Raw genomic sequence first — 19,519 nt, forward strand, 5'->3', positions numbered from 1 at the left:
AGAAGCTCTAGGTTCTTCATTTTCAATCAGAGGGATTATATGTGAAATTAATTACTCTTTTTACTGAGTATTTATCACCCAGTGGAAAGTGGTTAAACATGAAGTCATGGTTACGAAGATTAGCACTCAGAAACTTTAATACAGCATTTATAATGGGACTGAGCCTGCCTCAATTCATGCTTTGTATTTTTAATGAAAATAGAGAATGAATTATAACACAGTGACATCCACTTAAAACAAGACATCTGGAAAAAAGAATAAGATATCTGGGAAATATGTGAAGATGAAGACTCTTTTAATTCTAATGGAACCGTGTTATATGTCTTTTATTATGCATACAATAAAAGTACTGGTTTTAGAAAAATAATTATTTTTCATCATTGATATGTCTAAATCTTTATAATGCATCTTATGATGAAACAGTCTAATGTCCTTAAGAGTCATCACCCTGAGTCTTCTGTTTTGCCCTAGAGAGAAGTCAGAGAGCCATCTTGGGAACGAAAAGTCATATTCCATTGCGAGGAGATCAAACCAGTCAATGCTAAAGGAAATCAACCCTGAATATTCATTGGAAGGACTGATGCTGAAGCTGAAGCTCCAATACTTTGGCCACCTGATGTGAAGAGCTGACTCATTGGTAAAGACCCTGGTTCTGGGGAAAATTGAAGGCAGAAGGAGAAGGGGGTGACAGAGGATGAGATGGTTGGATAGCATCACTGACCCAACGGACATGAATCTGAGCAGATACCACGAGATAGTGAAGGACAGAGAAGCCTGGCATGCTGCAGTCCCATGGGGTCACAAAGAGTTGGACGTCACTTAGGGACTGAACAAAGAACAGCTGCAGAAATCCCCTATCTTTCTTGGAAACCAAGGAGGGCTTCTACCTGAGGACCTGCAGCCAGCAGCCTAGCGTCAGTTCATGCTGGGGAGAGCTGGACTGCAGAAGCAACCAGATGTTCTGTGCCTTACCTGGCGCTGGTGCCCCGTTTTGCACCGATTTTAAGAGGTTCACGATCTGCGGTTGCAGGTCTCCAATCTTAGGAAGGGACTCCGCAGCCAGAATAAAGGCTGGGGATGGTACGATCAGCTCCAACTCAGCAGGGTCTGCGTTCTTAGCCTGGAGGATGAAGGGCACCACCCCGCTCTGCTTCAGGTTGAGCGCGGGCCTATCCACGCGGTCCGATGACTTTCCCGCCACCAGCAGCACCAGGAACTGAAGCACTCCATCCTCGATCCGGCTTCCAGCAGCCTTCACAAAGATGTACCTCTGCGCGTAGTCCAGGGCGTAGCCCAGGTTGAGGGCTTTGCCCGTCTTGAGCTTCATCCTCTTCACGAGATTCAGAATCTCGGGCTTATTTTGGTGCTGGTCAAAACGGGACTCCACCTTGACGTCGTCACTGTACTGAGCCACCGCAATCCGGGTCCCGTCGGGTTTCACGTCCAGCTCATCGATGATCTTGTAGAGAAAGTCGCGGGCAGCAGTGAACTGGCCCATGAGGTTGGCTGAGCCGTCGAAAAGGAACAGGATGTCTCGCTTGCTCTCTGCAATGAAAGTGGGTCATGGGGCACAGTGAGGGACAAGAACACAATAGCACCAAACCGACCTCAGCCCAGCACCGCCAGCTTTCAGTCATAGGAATTCAGGCAATTCACCTGATGATCACTGTACCAGCAAGGCAAGAGAAAACCCACAGCAGCTGTCATTCAAATGCCCCTTTCAAAGCAGGGCATCTGCACACAGGGATAGGACAACTGGACCCATCTGCCCAATCTAGCACCCTGCTTCCTCAACGCTGCAAGCCAAAGAAAAGCCGAGGGGGTCTGTTCTAGCATCAGGTGCCAATCATTCTAGGAGACCAGACAGTGTTTTCAAATTGTTACCAACTTCTGAAAACGTGGTCCTTATCATCTTTTTGCTTAAAAATTGATTGGTCTCTAGTGACAAAGGCTGCTATGGGTTATCCACCCAGTATACGTGACATTGATGTCATTGATGCTCTATTTGGATTCTCTTTCCATTAAATTTGAGGTTATGGGTTAGAACCCAAGATAGTGTCTATTACCACTCTGTGGGTAAGCCATCAGTGACTTCCAGTCTGCTGTGGTCAGACTACAGAAAACATAGTGGCTGCCAATCGGGGGCTACAATGTGTCACGTGAACATTACTTTCTGTTCAAACCACTCTTAGAACTATTTTGATTAGGCTTCAGAGGGCTCCACCTAGCTACCCATCTGCGTGATGTCAGCAACTGAAGGAAGTAAGGGTCCATAACTCATCATCTGATTAATTTGCCACCATAATCATCATCACCTAGACTGCCTTTGAAACCACTTTACCATCACAAAAAGACACAGCCTTTGTTGGGTTTATGACAGATATTTTTCTAGATACAGCAGATTTGGAACATAAAAACATCCTATCAAGAAAATCAATTCCACTTTTAAATGCTCCCAATGTATACTCATGTATGAAAGCGGATCCAGCTTTTCTCTCTGTTTTTCTCCCATTTCCATCCGGATTTGCAAGCCAGAATCTTCAGAGGCATTGGGGCAAAAAAAATAAATAAATAAGTAAAAGCTTCTGAATCCAGGGTGGGACAACCTGGGTAGAACATAAGTTGGAATTTCTAGACTTTCAAGAACACACACTCCTTAGACAGAGGACCTAAGCTTGCTGGTACAGTGTCTCGAGCCTCTCTTCAAAAATCCATGAACCAAAGGGACCCCATCATCTCTGCACAGCTCGTCGCCAGCCTCTGGAGCCACCACAGTCCCGGCCACCTGCCCACCAAAGAGGTGTCTGGGGGGGAGGGAGAGGGAACCCCGAGCAGTCACAGAGCTTTACCTGGCTGGGCAAGAGGCACCTCCTCCACACCTCCACTAACATAAGTGGTTAGGGGCTGAATCAGCTGTTGAGGCAAAGCTGGCAGGGAGCTGAAATCATCCATGAGATACACCAGGCCCGGGTTAAAAGCAATCTGCTCAAGCTCCGCCCTATCGGCCTGGCTAGTGCCCACACAAAAGGTCAGTATGCCCGCACGCGCCAGGGCATTGGCGGCTTGCAAATAGGAGTCCTCAGACTGCCCAGCCGTGAGCAGGAGTAGCAGCTGCGGCACGTGGTCCCGGATCCTGCTGCCGCCAGCTTCGGTGAAGTGGTTGGCATGCACATAGCTCAGGGCCGCGCCTGTGTTCAGGACTGAACCCCCCTGGAGCTGCATCTGCCTCAGGTGAGCTAGCAACTCTGACTTGGTCGGGTAGGTGTTTAGGGAGAACTCCGTCACCGGAGTGTCACTAAATTGCACCAGACCGACCCGAATGTGGTCGCTTCCAACATCAAGGCTGTTAACTAGGTTCATGACAAAGTCCCGCACATAAGGGAAATTGGTCTTCCCGACGTTGGACGATCCATCCAAAAGAAAGATGATATCCCTTTTGTTTACGTGAACTGCAGTGGAGCACAGAAAACAACAGTGAGACACACACAACCGGAGAGGCTTCCTCATGTGTGCCCGTACATGGGCACACATGCCAACACGCAGAATACAGAGAGCCAGTCAGGCCAAGCACGTCCATCTCGTAAAATATGGCAGAAGGCTGCATATTTTCCTCCAGTGGGGGCTGGTGATTGTGAGGTGTATTGATTGCTGAGATTACGAAACCCAGCTGGGTCACAGAGTGATACAGTGCCAAAGCTAGAATGTTTGCAACCAACCATAGTGACCAGAACCCTTGAAACGGAGCATTCCTTCTGTGGAAATGAAAGCTACAAAGGTGCTGTGGCTTTCAGCATCAGTCAGTTTATAGCCACGGACAGAGACAGGTTTACCTGGGCGAGACTGGGTCCCCCCAGGATTCCCTCTACACATCTACACAGAGATTTTCACTTACAGACAGATTAGAAATGTTAGCCCACATTAACCTGAGAACACAAGTTCCCTAAGGCTAAAAAAAATCAATAAAATTAGGTTGTTCTCATCTTGAAACATTCCTAGGAAGGTCCACTTTTCATTCTCTACTGAGACTCCTCTACAGGGAGTCATGGCCTTGCCAGGCAAAAATTCAGCAAGTGCCCGTGAGGATTCCTCCTGAGTGAGATCACTGGATGACTGAAACACATTAAAATGCAAAGAAACTCTTTGCTATGCTTGGCTGCAGCTGCCCTCATAAAGAATAAAAGTAAAAGTCGCTCAGTCGTGTCTGACTCTTTGCAACCCCATGGATTATAAGGTCCATGGAATTCTCCTGGCCAGGACACTGGAGTGGGTAGCCTTTCCCTTCTCCAGGGGATCTTCCCAACCCAGGGATCGAACCCAGGTCTCCCACATTGCAGGCGGATTCTTTACCAGCTGAGCTATCAGGGAAGCTTGAAGAATCAAAAGTATTTCTCAAATCAGAGTGTTTCCCCAACACAAGCCACTGGGGGAAAAAAAATTCTTTCCCATCTCTTCCCTGATGTTTCAGTAAAATTGGAACCTAACAACTACTTTTAGCCTATTTGTTGCATCAAATTGAACTTCAGCTATGAAAGTGTGGATTAGAAGTTTTAAGGAAATAGAGAGAGAGAGGGAGGGAGGCTTTTGGAAGATCAGAGTGCTTGATGAGTGAGCATGCATTCATGCACCGTGGGTCATGCATCGAACATTCTTCCAGTGGTGAAGGTTGTGAGGCGGAGAAGCTTGTTTCCGTGATATCCATCTTCATTAAGGACGGTGAATTGCACTGATTCAATTTGTAAGCTCATAGATCGCTACCATGTCTTTAAAAATAACTGCTCACTGATAGCCATAATAACCAAGGGGTTTGGAGAACCACTTGCTTTTTATCTGCCCACTCATCCCCTTACTGTGCTTCCCCATTGAGGGAATTCCTTAAAGAGAGGAAAGGGTGAAGGCTCTACACTGGTCAGCTTCAGACCATTTAGAAGTGGACCATCCGCTTGGGAAGGGAGGAGCCAGGCTACAGCTTGGTGGTTGGGAGGAGGGGGCTGGACTGGAGTCACCAGTGTGGACAGAACACTGGGACCTCATGAGGGGTCAGGACTGAGAAGTGAGCACCTTGGCCAAAAGCTCTGGCCAAAGACAGGTGGCCCCTGGTCCTGCAGTTTAAGTGACATATTCTTACTTCATGACAGTTTATGACACACAGTTGTATCACATGGCATTTTAAGTCATATATTTGTTAAGTCAGGGTACGATGAAACTCAAAGTAGATCTAGTTGGTTAATACCATTTCCATCATTTAAGAGTCTGATCTTAGTCTAACACAAAATAAATTTGCTTATTCCTCAAAGGCTCTGCCTGGAGACAGCCCTATCATGTGTCTGACTCCCCACCCCAACCCCCTGCAGACGGCCCTATCACGTGTCTGTCTCTGCGCTATCACGTGTCTAACTCCCCACCCCCACCCTGCAGACCGCCCTATCACGTGTGTCTCCACCCTATCACGTGTCTGACTCCCCACCCCCACCCTGCAGACTGCCCTATCACGTGTGTGTCTCCCCCAGATCGCGTGTCTGGCTCCCCCGCCTCGTACCTTCAGTGGTTCCAGTGAGGGTCCTGAGAGGCCCGAGCAAACCGGGCAGCACGCCCTGCAAAGGGGCGGGTCGGAACTCGGTGGCAATGAACGCCAGGGAGGAATCGAAAGCGATCTCTTCCAGTTCAGCCTGGTCAGCCACCTTGTTCCCGACGGCGAAGGCCAGGATGCCGCTCCTCTTCAGCTCCTGGGCGGGCTGGCTGACCGCATCTAGGGACTTACCGCCTGTAACCAGCACCAGAAGCTTAGGGACCCCCTCGGCAGCCCGGTAGCCGGCCGCCTCCGTGAACAGGTTGTTCCGAACAAAATCCAGAGCGGAGCCCGTGTACAAGGCCGAGCCATCCAAGGGCTTCATTTTCCGCACGGCGTTTATGACCTCCCTCTTGCTGGGGTAGGTATTGAAATAAAACTCTGGCCTCACTGTGTCTGCATACTGAGCCACTGCCACCTGGATAAGATCCTGTCTGATCTCCAGCCTCTGGATGACCTTGGCAATGAAGTCGCGGATTGCATTGAAGTTGGTCAGTCCCAGTTTGGAAGAGCCATCCACGAGGAAAACTATGTCCCTCTTGTTGACTTCAATGACTGTAGGTAGCAACATGACAAGGTAAGTAGAATGGCCTGACCCATCACGTTCAACATGACTCTCTACATAGCCAATTCCACCCAAGGGAGCTCCTCGGCTCTTGCCAATGTCAAGTCTGTGGGAGCCCCTAAGGGATTTATCCTGACTCACGGCCTTAGTAACAGCTGTGTCCTTCCCTGCTGGCAGGTGGGCCTCCCCAACCCCCCTACCTTCTCTTAGTACGCTTTACAAAACAGTTGTTCAAAAATCAGTGTAGTTTTATTCACCACTTGTTTACTGTGTTGTCACTAAAAAAGAAAGCTCTCTTCTGCCATAAATCCATAGCTGGGGTTTTAGAGGCGAGAGTGAAGCCATGGCTCAAGGAATTAAAGAAGTGATCAGTGTCTGCTCAGAGGGTCTTGTGTTTCACTACCTTGATTTCATAAACACCTATCGCCAAGGGCAAAACTCGAAAGAGCACCAACACCCTATATCCTTCATTTCTCTGGTCCATACCTTGATGTTTTCAGACAAGGAGAAAAACACTAATTATTCAGCATCATAAACATATAAAAAGGAAATCAATGTCAAAACTAGCAAGTGGCCCAGAAGTATTTTTATTTAAGACACCTGTATTGTGAAGTTCCCATGTTATGTGTTAAGATTATGATAACTCAAAGACAAATCACAAAGCAAAAACGCCTCAACAAGATCACTGCCTCAAAGTGACTATGAACTTGTGTCCACCTGTTGTATCAACTCTCAGGCAGCTCGCCTGAATCTCGGGAACCGAGGCTCGCATCAGACCTCAGCACCGGATCCAGACAGCGGAGAAGGCTTCTGAGACTTGTAAGATGGCAAATGGTGCAAGCAGAGGCAGGTGTGTCTGCAACTTATTGAATGATTATCTGAATGTGAGGCGGCCTCATTGCTCCATGGTGTCAGATGGATGGTGTGTAACATCTTAGTTTACTTAATGTTCGACTACGTTGACATTATTGGTCCAGAGTCTGTTCTTTAAGAGAAACATGTAAGGCGCCATATACACAAGGCATCCAGGGACAGGCACATGAGGATCACTGCTTTGGCATTAAGTTGTGGTGTGAACAGTGTATCCCGAGTCCTCCAACTCTCCGTGGAGGCTGCAGACACGTGAAGCCACATCCCCTGCCTCCTTCCTCTCCCTCTCTCCGTAGGTACATAAAAGCCATATTATAGCTGTGCAGGTAACCACGTGTGTGCCTTCTAGACACACGCGGACGCTGAGCACACCTGAACACACACACTGTCACACATGCCCCGTCTATACCGTAGGTGCAGGTGCTGAAACCATAAATGCAGAGCTTCCTGTCCTCACTAAGATGTATGAACATGGGAACAGATGCAGAGAAAGGCGGATTCCTTCATCTGCCAGTCACCGAGGTGACTCATCCCATCTCCTCCTCTCCCCCCTGCTCCAGGAAGGGACTTCCTCTTCGGGCTGTGAGAGTTGGGGCCTCAACAGCTCTATCTCCCCTCTTTCACACGGTTCTGCTGGGGCTGGTGAGCAAACCCCTTGCCGAGGTGACCCTGAAGGTTCTGTAACCAGTCGGCTGTAGCCCTCCCCTCCCTGTTGACTGACATCCGGCAGGAAGTCAAGTCCCCTTCCGCCCTCACAAGCCAGGACCGGAAGTGGTCATCTCTCTCTTGTTCCTAAGCAAAGTCTCCTCAAATGTCCAGTCCCCACAGCCCTTCCTTGGTGCTGTCTTCCTCTGCAACCACCTAGGGTGACTCAAGGCTACTCTTGGGCAACTCTTTTCTGTGACTCAGGGACCCCAACCTCCAATAAAGCAGATGCTCCTGTACCTTGAGCTTCACTGAGAAGACAGAAGCCCCTGAAGGACTCAGTCAAGCTGGTGATGCTCACCCCCTAAACCAAAGGTTTCTCCAGGCTGCCAGGCATCAGGGAACTCCAGCCCACCTCCTCTCCATAGTTCTGGGTGGGGCCAGGCTCCCCCAGGTCGCAGGACGGACCACCTCCCCTGGCTCCTTATTCCCGCTGCTTCTCTTCTGCTTCTGTCCTACAGTTTCTCTGATCAGTCTCTCCTGGCCACTCCTACAGCTCTTCCCATCCTTCTTTCCAAGTCAACCCCCTTTAATGTCCTACTCTGCCATACTCTGGGAGTAGCTTTTTCATCTTTTGTGACCTGTCTCCCCTGTTTCACTGTAACGAACCAGCGGCCACGTCAGTCTGGTCCACCAGCACTGGGGTCTCCAGTGCTTGGCCTGGTGTCCAGCACATACCTGATAGCCAAGAAAATTTGTAGAACATTTACAAATGAATCACAGAGATTAAAGATGATTTTGTAAGTGAGGAGTGAGAATTAGCTTGGGAAAGCTGACAGGAGGGCCTGGATTGCCATGGATAAGAATGAACCTGAAACGTCGCCTGGAATAGAAATATCCTTTCATCCTCTGTCATCACTTCAAAAAACTGGAACCCAGACAGGCTGTGTGACCTGCCCAGGATCACACAGCTGGGTAACGTAAGACCCAGTACCAAAGGTCCAGTCTGCTGCAGTGGCACTTCCTGAGTATTTACAAAACCTATGGAAGTTGTTCATTTGTTTCCAAAAGCATGCCAGTCCAGGGAAAAACCTTAAGATATTGTATTTCAATCAGACAGGTGTCTGGAAATATCAAGAGAATTTTCAGGATGTAATTTGCACCAAATCTTAATTTACCTCACCCAACAATATGCCTAATACCACTGGCAGTACAGTCTCTGACAGACAGGTGAGGTTACCAGTGGTGGGAGTTGATGCACCTGAGTCTGTCAGACTTTTGCCTACCACTGCATCAAGAGCCACTGGGTTCTTACTTAAATTTTGAAATATACCTCCCACCTCCCACATTTGTGAAATGTATTTTGTTATATGGCTTGACTAGTTTTATGTTTCTTTACATGATCCCAATCGGACCCTTTTGCCAAAGGCCCACCATCTGAGTGTAGAATCTCTCCATCAGTAGAATTCCTCTTCAGTTCAACAAGAGGAGGGGAAAAAAAGTTTCCATACATACCCCCAAGTGAGAGCTTTCTTATTTCTTACTTCCAGAAGTGCCACTCCTGCTACCCATTACAAAAGTGACTTTGGGGGGACAGTTCTCAGAAGCCAGCACAGTCTAACAGGCTGACTTTCAGAGCTCAACCCTGTTATTCTGCAGTAATTTTCTCATAATTGCAGTGATCCACTGAGACCCACTTTTCGGGCAACTGCAGTAGATCACACCTGCATGTGTGTGCTCACTCAGTCATATCTGACACTTTGCAACCTCATGGACTGTAGCCCACCAGGCTCCTCTGTCCATGGAATTCTCCATGGAATTCTTACTCCATTTAAATAAATAAGACTACTGGAGAGGGTTGTCATTTTCTCCTCCCGGGGATCTTTCCCACCCTGGGATTGAACCTCTTTCTTCTGTCTCCTGCACTGGTAGGTGGATTCTTTACCACTGAGCCACCTGGGAAGCCCATGATAAGTAGATGGTATGATGATGTTGCCATAGGGTCGCAAAGAGTCGGACATGACTGAGCGACTGAAATGAATGAATGAATGAATGAATGAATGATGGTGTTGAATAATCTCAGAGTAACAGGTTTGTTGAATTAGCCATGAAAGCACACTTTCTTGATAACTCATGCTCCAACAAGAGCTGTCCATGCACTCACAGATCTTCGGGGTTTTTGTGGAACACCGCAACCATCCCAGACACCACATCCAAGAACTAGCTCATCTAGGAAGGACTGGACCATGGGTACTTACAGGTTCTCCCGAGGCGAATCATTCTGCAAGGCCCCCGCCTGACTCCTACAGAACCACACACAGAACACCCACTACCACACAGATAGTGAGAAAAGCATACGTACCTTCGGTGACAATGGTTGGCGGTTGCAAGACAATGTGCCTTTGGGCCACGCCAACAATGTACGGCAGTAATTGTTCCTGGACGTCCCCAAGGCTACGGAATTCCGGGACAATAAACACCAGGTTGTCATTGGTAGCTATGTGCTGAAGCTCTGCCTTGGAGGCGGCCTGGGCTCCGAGGCCAAACGAGAAAACGCTAGCCTGCTTCAGTGCTACGACCCCGTCTCGGATCTCATCACTAGAAGGCCCAGCACTTATGAGGACCAACACCTGCGGAACCCCTTCCTCCACTCGGCTGCCCCCCGCCCGGGTGAAGTGATTCTCCACCACAAAATCCAGGGCAAGGCCAACATTGGCCAGTTCTCCACCAATGAACCCCAGGGCCTTCACTGCATCCAGAACCTGAGCCTTGGTAGAGTAGCTGTTCAAGGAGAACATGGTTCTGGGCTCATCGCTATACTGCACCACCCCCACTCGGATCTGCTGAGTTCCAATTGACAGTCTCTCAAGGAGATTTACAAGGAAGTCGAGAATGACTGCGAAATTGACACTTCCGGTGTTGTTTGATCCATCAATAAGGAAAATAATATCAGCAGAGTCTTGTGCTTTAAAAGAGAGAAATGCAAAAAATGTGAAAGCATTAGAACAAGTGATCACATGCATCATTCGGTGTTCTGACATGTTTCTTGAGAAACCAATAAGAAACACGAAATATGGACAAACAAAACACATATTGATTAAGGAACGTGAAATTCTCTTTTAGTTCTGCATTCTGAATGGATAAGAGGCAACTTCTTAACAGAAATGATGGTGTTCAGTAGGGGCATTTATTTAATAGCAAATTTTCTTCTGCACCATCTTTGTAGTTAAATTTCAAAAGATCATGTTTAGTTTTCTGGGAGAAGTCTTGGGTATATTCTGAAATTTTCTACTGAATTTGGAGGGAACCATAGATGCACAGAACTGTGTCTTACCTGACCTACAGGAGAAAATAAAGGACTACATGAACAAAGGTCTAAAGATGATTTTGAATCTGGGGACATTTCTGTTATAATCCTCAAGTGATCACAAGAATTTTCTTTGTCCAAATCCACAGCACAAAACAGAATCTCAGATTTAGGCTTCGGTGACTCATTGTCCCAGTATGTTAAATACTTCATTCCTCGAGCAACCATTGTTTATGCTTTGCTTTTCTTTAGAAACCAAAATGGCTATGAACCTTCCACTTCAGAAATATGAAAGAAAGAACTCAAACCACATCCCCAGTTTTTATTCAAAAATACTCGATATATTTTGGGTTAATTTTCCTTTCTCAAATGATGTTTTCATTGTGTAAAACTCAAATGCAGGCTTGGGGTTGGGATGAGTGTTTTCTTCATTTATTTTTGCCTTTGCCTCTATATTCAATCACAAAATGCAGAACAATGTTAAGCAGAATGATATGAAACCAGTCATGACATAATTATCCAACCTTATTTTTATGACATCCTAGACCAAGTGCCTGACAGGACCATGGGTATCTAGGCGACCCAGAATCAGAATTAGCTCTGGGCTTTGACAAATGGACATAAAAAAGGCTGACCAAGACCTCTTTTCTCCTCCCAATGGCAAACAAGAAACGTCCATTCTGTGACTGAGAATGGGGGTTTCATAGAAGCACTGAGCAAGGAATTGCAATCAATAAACTACCAACCTGGGTGGAATATTTCAAAGCCTCAGCTAGAACGTTTAAATCAGCCTGATTTAAACCATAGGAAAAGCAAAATTATTGTAGCAAGTGTTTTTTTAAAAACTTAAGTGTGTGTTAGGAATAGGCAGAGATTTTATGTAAGCATAGACAGTATTTATAGTCTGGATTTTAGGAAGCTATATTTGGAGTATAATTGTATTATATGTAAACTCATTCATTCTGAAATTTGTAATGACAGTGAACATTTTATATGTAAAATTAATTCTTCCTGGTACTAACAAAATTCCTTTTATTTCCAAGTGGAAACAGAATGCAAATCTTGTCTCATGAAATTAAAGAGTTTACCGCAGTGAGATGTTCTTGTCCAAGCTTTCTGCTTGGGTAAAATGAACCAGGAATGGCTGGAATTAGGATTACTGGAATCAGAACTGATCTTTTTCTCTGCTTACAGGCATGAAACTCCTAACAGCAATTTTGCAGAGGCATTCCTTGCATAGGGAAAGATAACTAGTGTGGAAATATCTAGGAAGATCATGTAAGATATTAACTTAGCCTTTGCAAAGAACTCCAGAGCATTTTACTCTTTGGTGGAACCACAAGGTTCCCGAGGGATCTTTGGGAGGATGTGGCCCCAGCAGTGTGAATTACACTGCAGGCTACAGCGATGGGTCGCTTTGTCCCAGGAGTTCCAGGCTCTGCAAACCATACCACAAAATTCCTCAGCACTGCCCAGACCTAAGCCAGTGACTCTGAGGGACAAAGGAAGATTTACCCCTTACTCACCAAACCAAGACCTTTTCAGAAAGGACTAACTCTGAGCCTAAGATCAATAAAAGAAAAATGACCCCTAAATCACAGGATGACTCACTCCTTATTAATTTATTACCTCCTTTTTGATCGCAGTTCACAATAGAATAAGATAAACAAACACTGAGGGAAAACCCTTGAGTGTTGTGTTCTAAAAAGCTGAACAGCAGCAGGTCATAGAAAAATGTTGGATAATTTGTCATCACTGAAAAAACAACGTTGTTCTCTTATGCACACGATGGGACACACACAAGGGCATGCTGTTATCCAGGAGAGCTGAAGCCTCAAACAGACACGCGTTCACGGGTTCTTGTATGCAGCAAGGCACCCCAGGGGCCAGTATTAACTCTCAGAGAAATCAGATCTTCCTAAAATTTAACATATGAAACCGTCTGGTTTTCTGCTTTTATGGCTCATGTGTTAGTATCACACCCTCAGTGGCATTTTCTATGGAAAAGTTTCGAAACATCCATGGAAAAATTGAAGGCGCTTTCAACATTGTTGGAAACACTTTTCCTAAGCACACTGGTGTGGGCACGATGCCTTCTTTAGCTAGGGGGATGCTCCTTTTTTCAAGAAAAATACAAAAGATCATATTTGTATTTCCTGTGCAAACACAAAATCTCAGATAGGTTTTGCTAGTTTTCTAAATCTTTGTTTTGTAAAGAAAAGAAAACTTGTCCTCGCTGAATGTAGGTCACCTTTTCAGCTTTTGTTATAGTAAAGCTTTTATATCTTATGTCCGTCTATAAAAAGGATTTTTAAAAGTACAACTTTCAGGGATTGCTTGAGTAGAGTTCATTAAGAACAGTGATGATCACATGTACATTGGTGGGGGAAAGTTACATAGTGGATAGAAAGTGGAAAGAAATGGCCCTAACTTATTAGCTATCATCATAATGGCTTCCTGACTACCTTTTCCAAAAACTTTAAGAAAGGAATTTTTTTTTTTTCTGCCGTGGAATACGCAGTGGAACATGATACAAGAGAAATTGCAGAATGAAGTTAATTAGAAAAGACAATATAAATGGATTAATATTCCACCCTGGAGCTGCTAGTGGCTTGGGCACTAGAAGACAGAGATGCTTTCTTGGCATAAAAACAAAGGTTTTGTCATCTGTGTGGAAAGAGACTATGTTGATAGGCTTATTTTGCATTAATGTGGTAATCTAATTGTTTTCATCCATTTATATAATGGTTAAACATAAAGGCAAACTCATCCACCCATTTTCCTGAATTGGCCAAAACATCAATAAAGAGAAGATGTTCCATTTCTCTCCTAATCCTCTTCACTGATTTTGACATGGATGAGTTATATTCAGAAATGCAATGAGTAGTGAATTATTGATGCTGAGAACATTGTAGCGAATGCAGAAGGTCATTAGACTTGCTGTCTTGTAATCTCCTTGTAACCTGCAATGTTTGGTTTGGGGTGCTCTCAGAGTCCCACCTTCTTTCCTGTAATCTGGCAGAATTGACACTAGTGTCACAACGCAGAGGTGAGACACATCATTTGAAGTAGGGAATGATCTTCAGGTTTAATGCAAATTATCCAGGCTGTCCCTCACTACTCTCTTAGAAGTAGACCCACTGGTAGTGCTGTGAGTCCTTCCACCCCTATCAAAGCTGACATCACAGGTAACTACTGGGGAAACCATCCTATGCACAACTTCTGGAACAAAATTAACTCAGCTTACTCTACAGTCCTACACACCACTGCGTCTCCTGCTTTGTCATCTCTTATTGAAATGACTGATGCCAGCTCAAGCTGAACTCTCCCAGCTTCTTCCCTTTCCACTTCAATGTCTTAGCTACATGACCCCTTTCTTCTCCTTTCCCTTCATCCTGGGGGACACACATCTCTCCTTCTGGAGCTCATCTCAGTAAGAGGCCCTTGGTTCCACCCTAACTTTCTGCCCATTCTCCTAGAATTCCCTCCACCCTGCCTGTTGCTGATGAGGAAACCTAGCCCTGGGTACTGGTCAAAATCGCAGTGGTGCAACACCTGAAATTTACCTGTGGAATTCCTTCCCTGTGAGTCACTTAGCACTGGCAAGAAAGCTAATGGGGGTGACTGGTTAAGTAACTTGCCAGACAATTAGTTTTCTGCATGTCACTGGACCTGAACACACATCCATGTAAAGTCCTTTCATCATCAGGACTCACAGAGTGACACTGACGAGGACCACTGGGATCAGAAGCATCTGTGTGGGTACAACGATGGTGACAGTGTGGAGGAGAAGTGAGAAAACCCCATCCAGAGCCAACACATAAGGGACTTCAGCTCCTGTACTCAATTCCTACAAAATAGATTGGGACTGGATCATCTCTAAGGCTTCCAAGAGCCAACTCACTGGAAAAGACCCTGGTGCTGGGAAAGATTGAGGGCAGGAGGTGAAGGGGACAACAGAGGATGAGATGGTTGGATGGCATCACCGACTCAATGGACATGAGTTTGAGCAAACTCTGGGAGATGATGAAAGACAGGAAAGCCTGGCATGCTGCAGTCCATGGGGTCGCAAAGAGTCAGACACAACTGAGCAACTGAACAACAAATCTCTAAGGCTTCTCACAGTTCTGAGGCCATCAAGTCTGAAATAAATTCCATAGTGTCAAAGAGAGGAGCTCTCTATGTGGATTTACTGGACCCAAAAATGGATGCCCTCTTCCTCCCTCGCTTGAGCTCTTTCAGACCCTGAGCTTTCTTTAAAGGAAACAGACTCTTTCCCAGGAGCAAATGGAGGGACTTTTGTCAAAGTCCTGCCCAGCCACACTGAGGCTTTTTGTCCAAGAAGCACTGCTTGTGGGGTCATAATATCAGGATGTGTTTTTTGGGGAGTTGGAATATTGTTTCAAAGGCAGAACTCCTCTTGGAGGGAGTGAATACTCTATGTTGGAAGAGGACTACAGAGAATATTCAAACCTTTGTTTTTAGGCCTGTGAACAGGCATCTCTTCCCTAATCCACCCCACCGCCTTTTAGCGAGAGGATTGCCTTAATGCCAGCAGTTGCCAAGCTTATCTCCAGAAGAAGAGCGAGGCAGGCAGCAGGTTGGTGACGTTGCCATTACCTGTGATGTCTTTAGGGGTTTCTGTGCCTCCAGCCCTTTCTGGAGTCATGGATGAATGCACACAGGCCACTAAGTTTCCTACTATGTCATGAAGTGAGGTAAAATTCTCTAGGTTGAAAACATGCATATTGAGCGGTTCACTTGCTATTTCTTTTAAGGCTCCTTCATCTGCATCCTCAACTCCAATTGCAAACACGTTAACATCAGCAGACTTAAGTTCCGCTGAGGGCAGAGCAAGGCCGTCCTCCGAGTGTCCATGGGTTAACACTACGATAACCTGAGGGACTCCGTCACTGGCCCGGCTTCCGGCAGCCTCAGTGAGGTGGTTCTGCATTACGTATGCTAATCCTTTTCCAGTCTGATTGCTGCCCCCAATATAAGACATGTTGGAAACATGAGAGAGGACTTCTTGTTTAGAACGATACGTATTGAACAGGAACTCGGTATGTGGGTTGCCGTTGAACTGGACCAGAGCAAAACGGAAATCATTGTCTCCCACCGCTAAAGATTCTATAACATCATATAGAAACTCTCGAACAAGTTGGAAATGTTCCTTGCCAATGCTCCAAGAGGAATCCACTAGAAATATTATATCGGCAGCGGCACCATTTTTGACATCTTTAAAAGAAGACATTGGTTTAGATGTTTCTCCTGTTCAAGAAATGACCTCCCATCAGTGCAAAGCCTTCCACAACTCACTCAGTTTCTAGGGTGCTGTGACTAAATAACTTTTGCCTCATGTGCGAGGCAGGTGGGGACACTGACTTACCTGAGACACGGGGACCTGGACCCACGGACTCAACAGCTGCTGGAGCCCAGTCATTGGCCCAAGTTCCATATATGATGACTGCCACACATGAACCAGTAGCAGGTTCCAGAATGGGGACAAACATACCCTGGGGTGTCCTTTACCTCTAGGTGATTCTTTGTGGCAGTTGGAACCCCGAGACCCACCTGATCAGACAGGAAGGATATCCTACTGCAGATAACCAAGCATCACCTTAGAAGTTCATTCTTCAGTCTGGGGCCTTGGCAAAATGGAATACTGAAACTACTGTTTTTACCTGATCTAGTCTCCCATGCTTTGGGTAATTTGCAAGAAAAATAAATGTCATGAATACATCTTAAGTGAAGAAGACTTGTATAATTGTAGCGAAGGACAAAGGCTTGTTTTTTGTTTGTTTCTCTGTCTGCTGAGACTCCTTAGCAGAAAGAAAGGTACCCTAACGCAATACAACATTTTCAGAGCCATCTGAACCCTCTGAGATGTTGAGCAGTATTCACCCCTTTCAAAGATGAAGCCAGGTCTCTCAAAAGTAGGAGCCGGAGGCTCCAGGTTCCAGGCTGAGTGGCTGGGGAGTGCCCTCCTGTCCTGGGCCAGACTGGCTGGGCACAGCAGACTCCTGGACTCTACTTACCTGGGGCTGACCTGATGCCCCAACCCATGCTCCCCTGGCATTGGGATGGTCCTCAGCACCCTGCTAAGAACTACCAGACCTGGAGGAAGTACCCCATCAACTCAAGGAGAGGGACCCAAGTGAAACCTTCCAAGCTCATAAACCATAAACCATTTCTCATTTTTCCAAAACTCTGCAAGTTCTTAATAAGATTAGGTAGGATCTATTTTTAACATAGTTTCAGGAAACTGATTTTTTAAAGATTTGATGATTCTAAATAAAAAATGTCTTTCTGTGTCCAGAGTGAGAGAGAAAGACTGGTATTTATTTTTTTTTGCAGGGAATATAATTTTTACTCTTAATCATTGTCTTCTCTGGGATGTTGTGCTGAGACACTAACCAGTGCCAGAAATGTGGATAAGCTTTTCCGATGGTAAAATATTTTCAATACAAACTTTCTGCTCACACCCAATGTAAAAACAAACCACTTGCAACCCACCACCAAGATATCAAACCCAAGTTTCCGTTTAAAAAATGTCTCTCTCTCTCTCACTTGGATAAAGAGGAGCTGACAAAGTCTGTAAAATAAACAAACACCCTGTAATCAATGGCTTGGCTCTCTCTTCAAAGCCTATCTAAGCTCTCTCTCCAGCTCATGATGTCTGAGATCTAAAACAGAGAACACTGTCCCTCTTAATACAATGAAGAGGTGATTTGGGATCTTACCTGGCTGTTGTTGACCACGAGTAAAAGAGAAGCCTGAGAAAAAGAGGCAAAAAATGGCCACTAAGGGCAAATGCCGATGTTTCCTCATTTTGATTGTGTCTAAGCACCAAGTGAGAACCTACGAGAGAAAATAGGGTAGATGAGAACCATCAGGTTTTGGCTCTCCAGTTACTAATGAGCGAATCAAGGATTTATCCTTTGGATGAAAGATAGTTTCAGCTAAACATAGACGTGGAGTCTCTGAATCTGGTGACTGTAGGCCATAGCTAAAAATCTGTTCAGTTCAACCATTTTTTCCTCTCAAGGCAGGCAACAATAGCATATCACAAAACGTGTGGCAGAATGACAAAGAGTGGGGAGGAAGGGCACCCAGAGGCACAAAGGGCAGGTTGGCGATGCCCAGCCTGTCAGTCACGTCTACAGGAATCCCACCGGGAAGCTCCAGTTCATGGAGAGAATGGGCTTTGTTCAAATCCCAGTATGCGCAAAAACACAACCACAGCAGCTGGGCCCATTTCGAATCATGCCTTTATTCTCCGTTACTATTTACCACTTTTCCTTCAACAAAAACCTGCTGTGTGCCCAACACCAGTCGCAGAGTGGAGCATGTCCAGAGATACTGAATTAGCAAGACTGAAGCCAGTCCTGAGGGCTGACAGCCTCGTAGCGTGGTCTCCCTGCAAACTTGACATCCAGCCAGCCAGGGTCATGTCTGGACGGGCACAGTAGCCTGTGGCACCCTCCCTTGAAGCAAACACCACCCTCTTCCCACCCCACACCTGATGGCAACCCCCCCCACATGTCAACTTCATCACCCTACAGTCTCCAGTGAGCTCAGCTCAAGGGTCTAAGCTTTTCCTTATGACCCTCCAAAGAACAGGCCTAGGTCTTCTCCGTTTAGGTCCCCTTGCAGGACATCACCTCTTTTCCCTTCCCCTTGATCCAAGGCTCTGGTTTCCCCTGACTCTTTCTCAGGTCATGGCTATCTGACCGGTACAGTCTCACAGGACCCCATGCTTGGTGTGGTGGTTTGGTGTTGCTTAAAAGTCTTAACAACTTCAGGGCAAAGACCCTTCATGTTCACTTTGCACCGAGCCCACAGATTGTGGAGCTGGTCCTTGCTGTATCTGTGCATATGAGTCAATGACTCTTCTTACCCCTACCCAGACTTGTCAGGGGTTCCCTGGTCAGAGGCTTGGGTAGAGGCATTTAAGTGGAGGGGTGTGCCAATCAAAATTATTGTTGTTGTTTTTTTTTCCATTCTTTCAAGTAGATATATTGAAATTGCAGACAAAAACCAACCAAACCAAAAATTCTTATAAAGGAGTTTGGGATAGACAGGTACACATGGCTATACTCAAAATGAACAACCAACAAGGACCCACTGCACAGCATGGGGGACCCTGCCCAAAGCCACACAGCAGCCTGGAGGGGAGGGGAGGGGAGCCTAGGACAGTGTCTTCAACAGATGATGCTGGGAAAACTCTATATCCACATGCAGCAGCCTGGAGGGGAAGGGGGTGGAGCCTAGGTCAGTGTCTCCAACAGATGATGCTGGGAAAACTGTATATCCACATGCAACAAGAAAAAAAAGGAAGCTGGATCCTTACCTCACACCACTTACAAAGAACTAACTCAAAATGGATTAAAAATCTAAACATGCATGTCCCCCTGCTGTCCACTCAAAACCATCACAACACTGTCAATTGGCCACACTCCAACACAAAATAAAAAGTTAATAAACAAAAATGACAAAAAGAAACACGTGGAATACTAATCCTCATATTCTCAATAATTTTCTTTAAAAACGTGCTGTTTATCAA

General features: G+C 46.0%; 1 protein-coding gene across 7 annotated transcripts in view; it reads right to left on the bottom strand.

Moving 5' to 3' along the window:
• COL6A3 (collagen type VI alpha 3 chain) overlaps positions 1-19,519 on the bottom strand; it is a 90,138-nt gene that overhangs the window by 54,422 nt on the left and 16,197 nt on the right. Inside the window, exons 2-7 of one of the 7 annotated variants that reach the window (XM_061122544.1) lie at positions 17,697-17,814; positions 15,574-16,191; positions 10,009-10,611; positions 5,537-6,121; positions 2,850-3,449; positions 973-1,545 (exon numbers count right to left, since the gene is read on the bottom strand). In XM_061122544.1, coding sequence (XP_060978527.1) covers positions 973-1,545; positions 2,850-3,449; positions 5,537-6,121; positions 10,009-10,611; positions 15,574-16,191; positions 17,697-17,784 — 3,067 coding nt within the window. In that variant the 5' untranslated portion in view covers positions 17,785-17,814. Of the gene's footprint in view, positions 1-972; positions 1,546-2,849; positions 3,450-5,536; positions 6,122-10,008; positions 10,612-15,573; positions 16,225-17,696; positions 17,815-19,519 lie in introns of all 7 variants that reach the window. The other 6 variants (XM_061122543.1, XM_061122546.1, XM_061122545.1 and 3 more) reach the window with 6 other exon arrangements.

The sequence above is a fragment of the Dama dama genome, chromosome 20 (genome assembly GCF_033118175.1).
Source record: "Dama dama isolate Ldn47 chromosome 20, ASM3311817v1, whole genome shotgun sequence".
Classification (NCBI taxonomy): domain Eukaryota; kingdom Metazoa; phylum Chordata; class Mammalia; order Artiodactyla; family Cervidae; genus Dama; species Dama dama.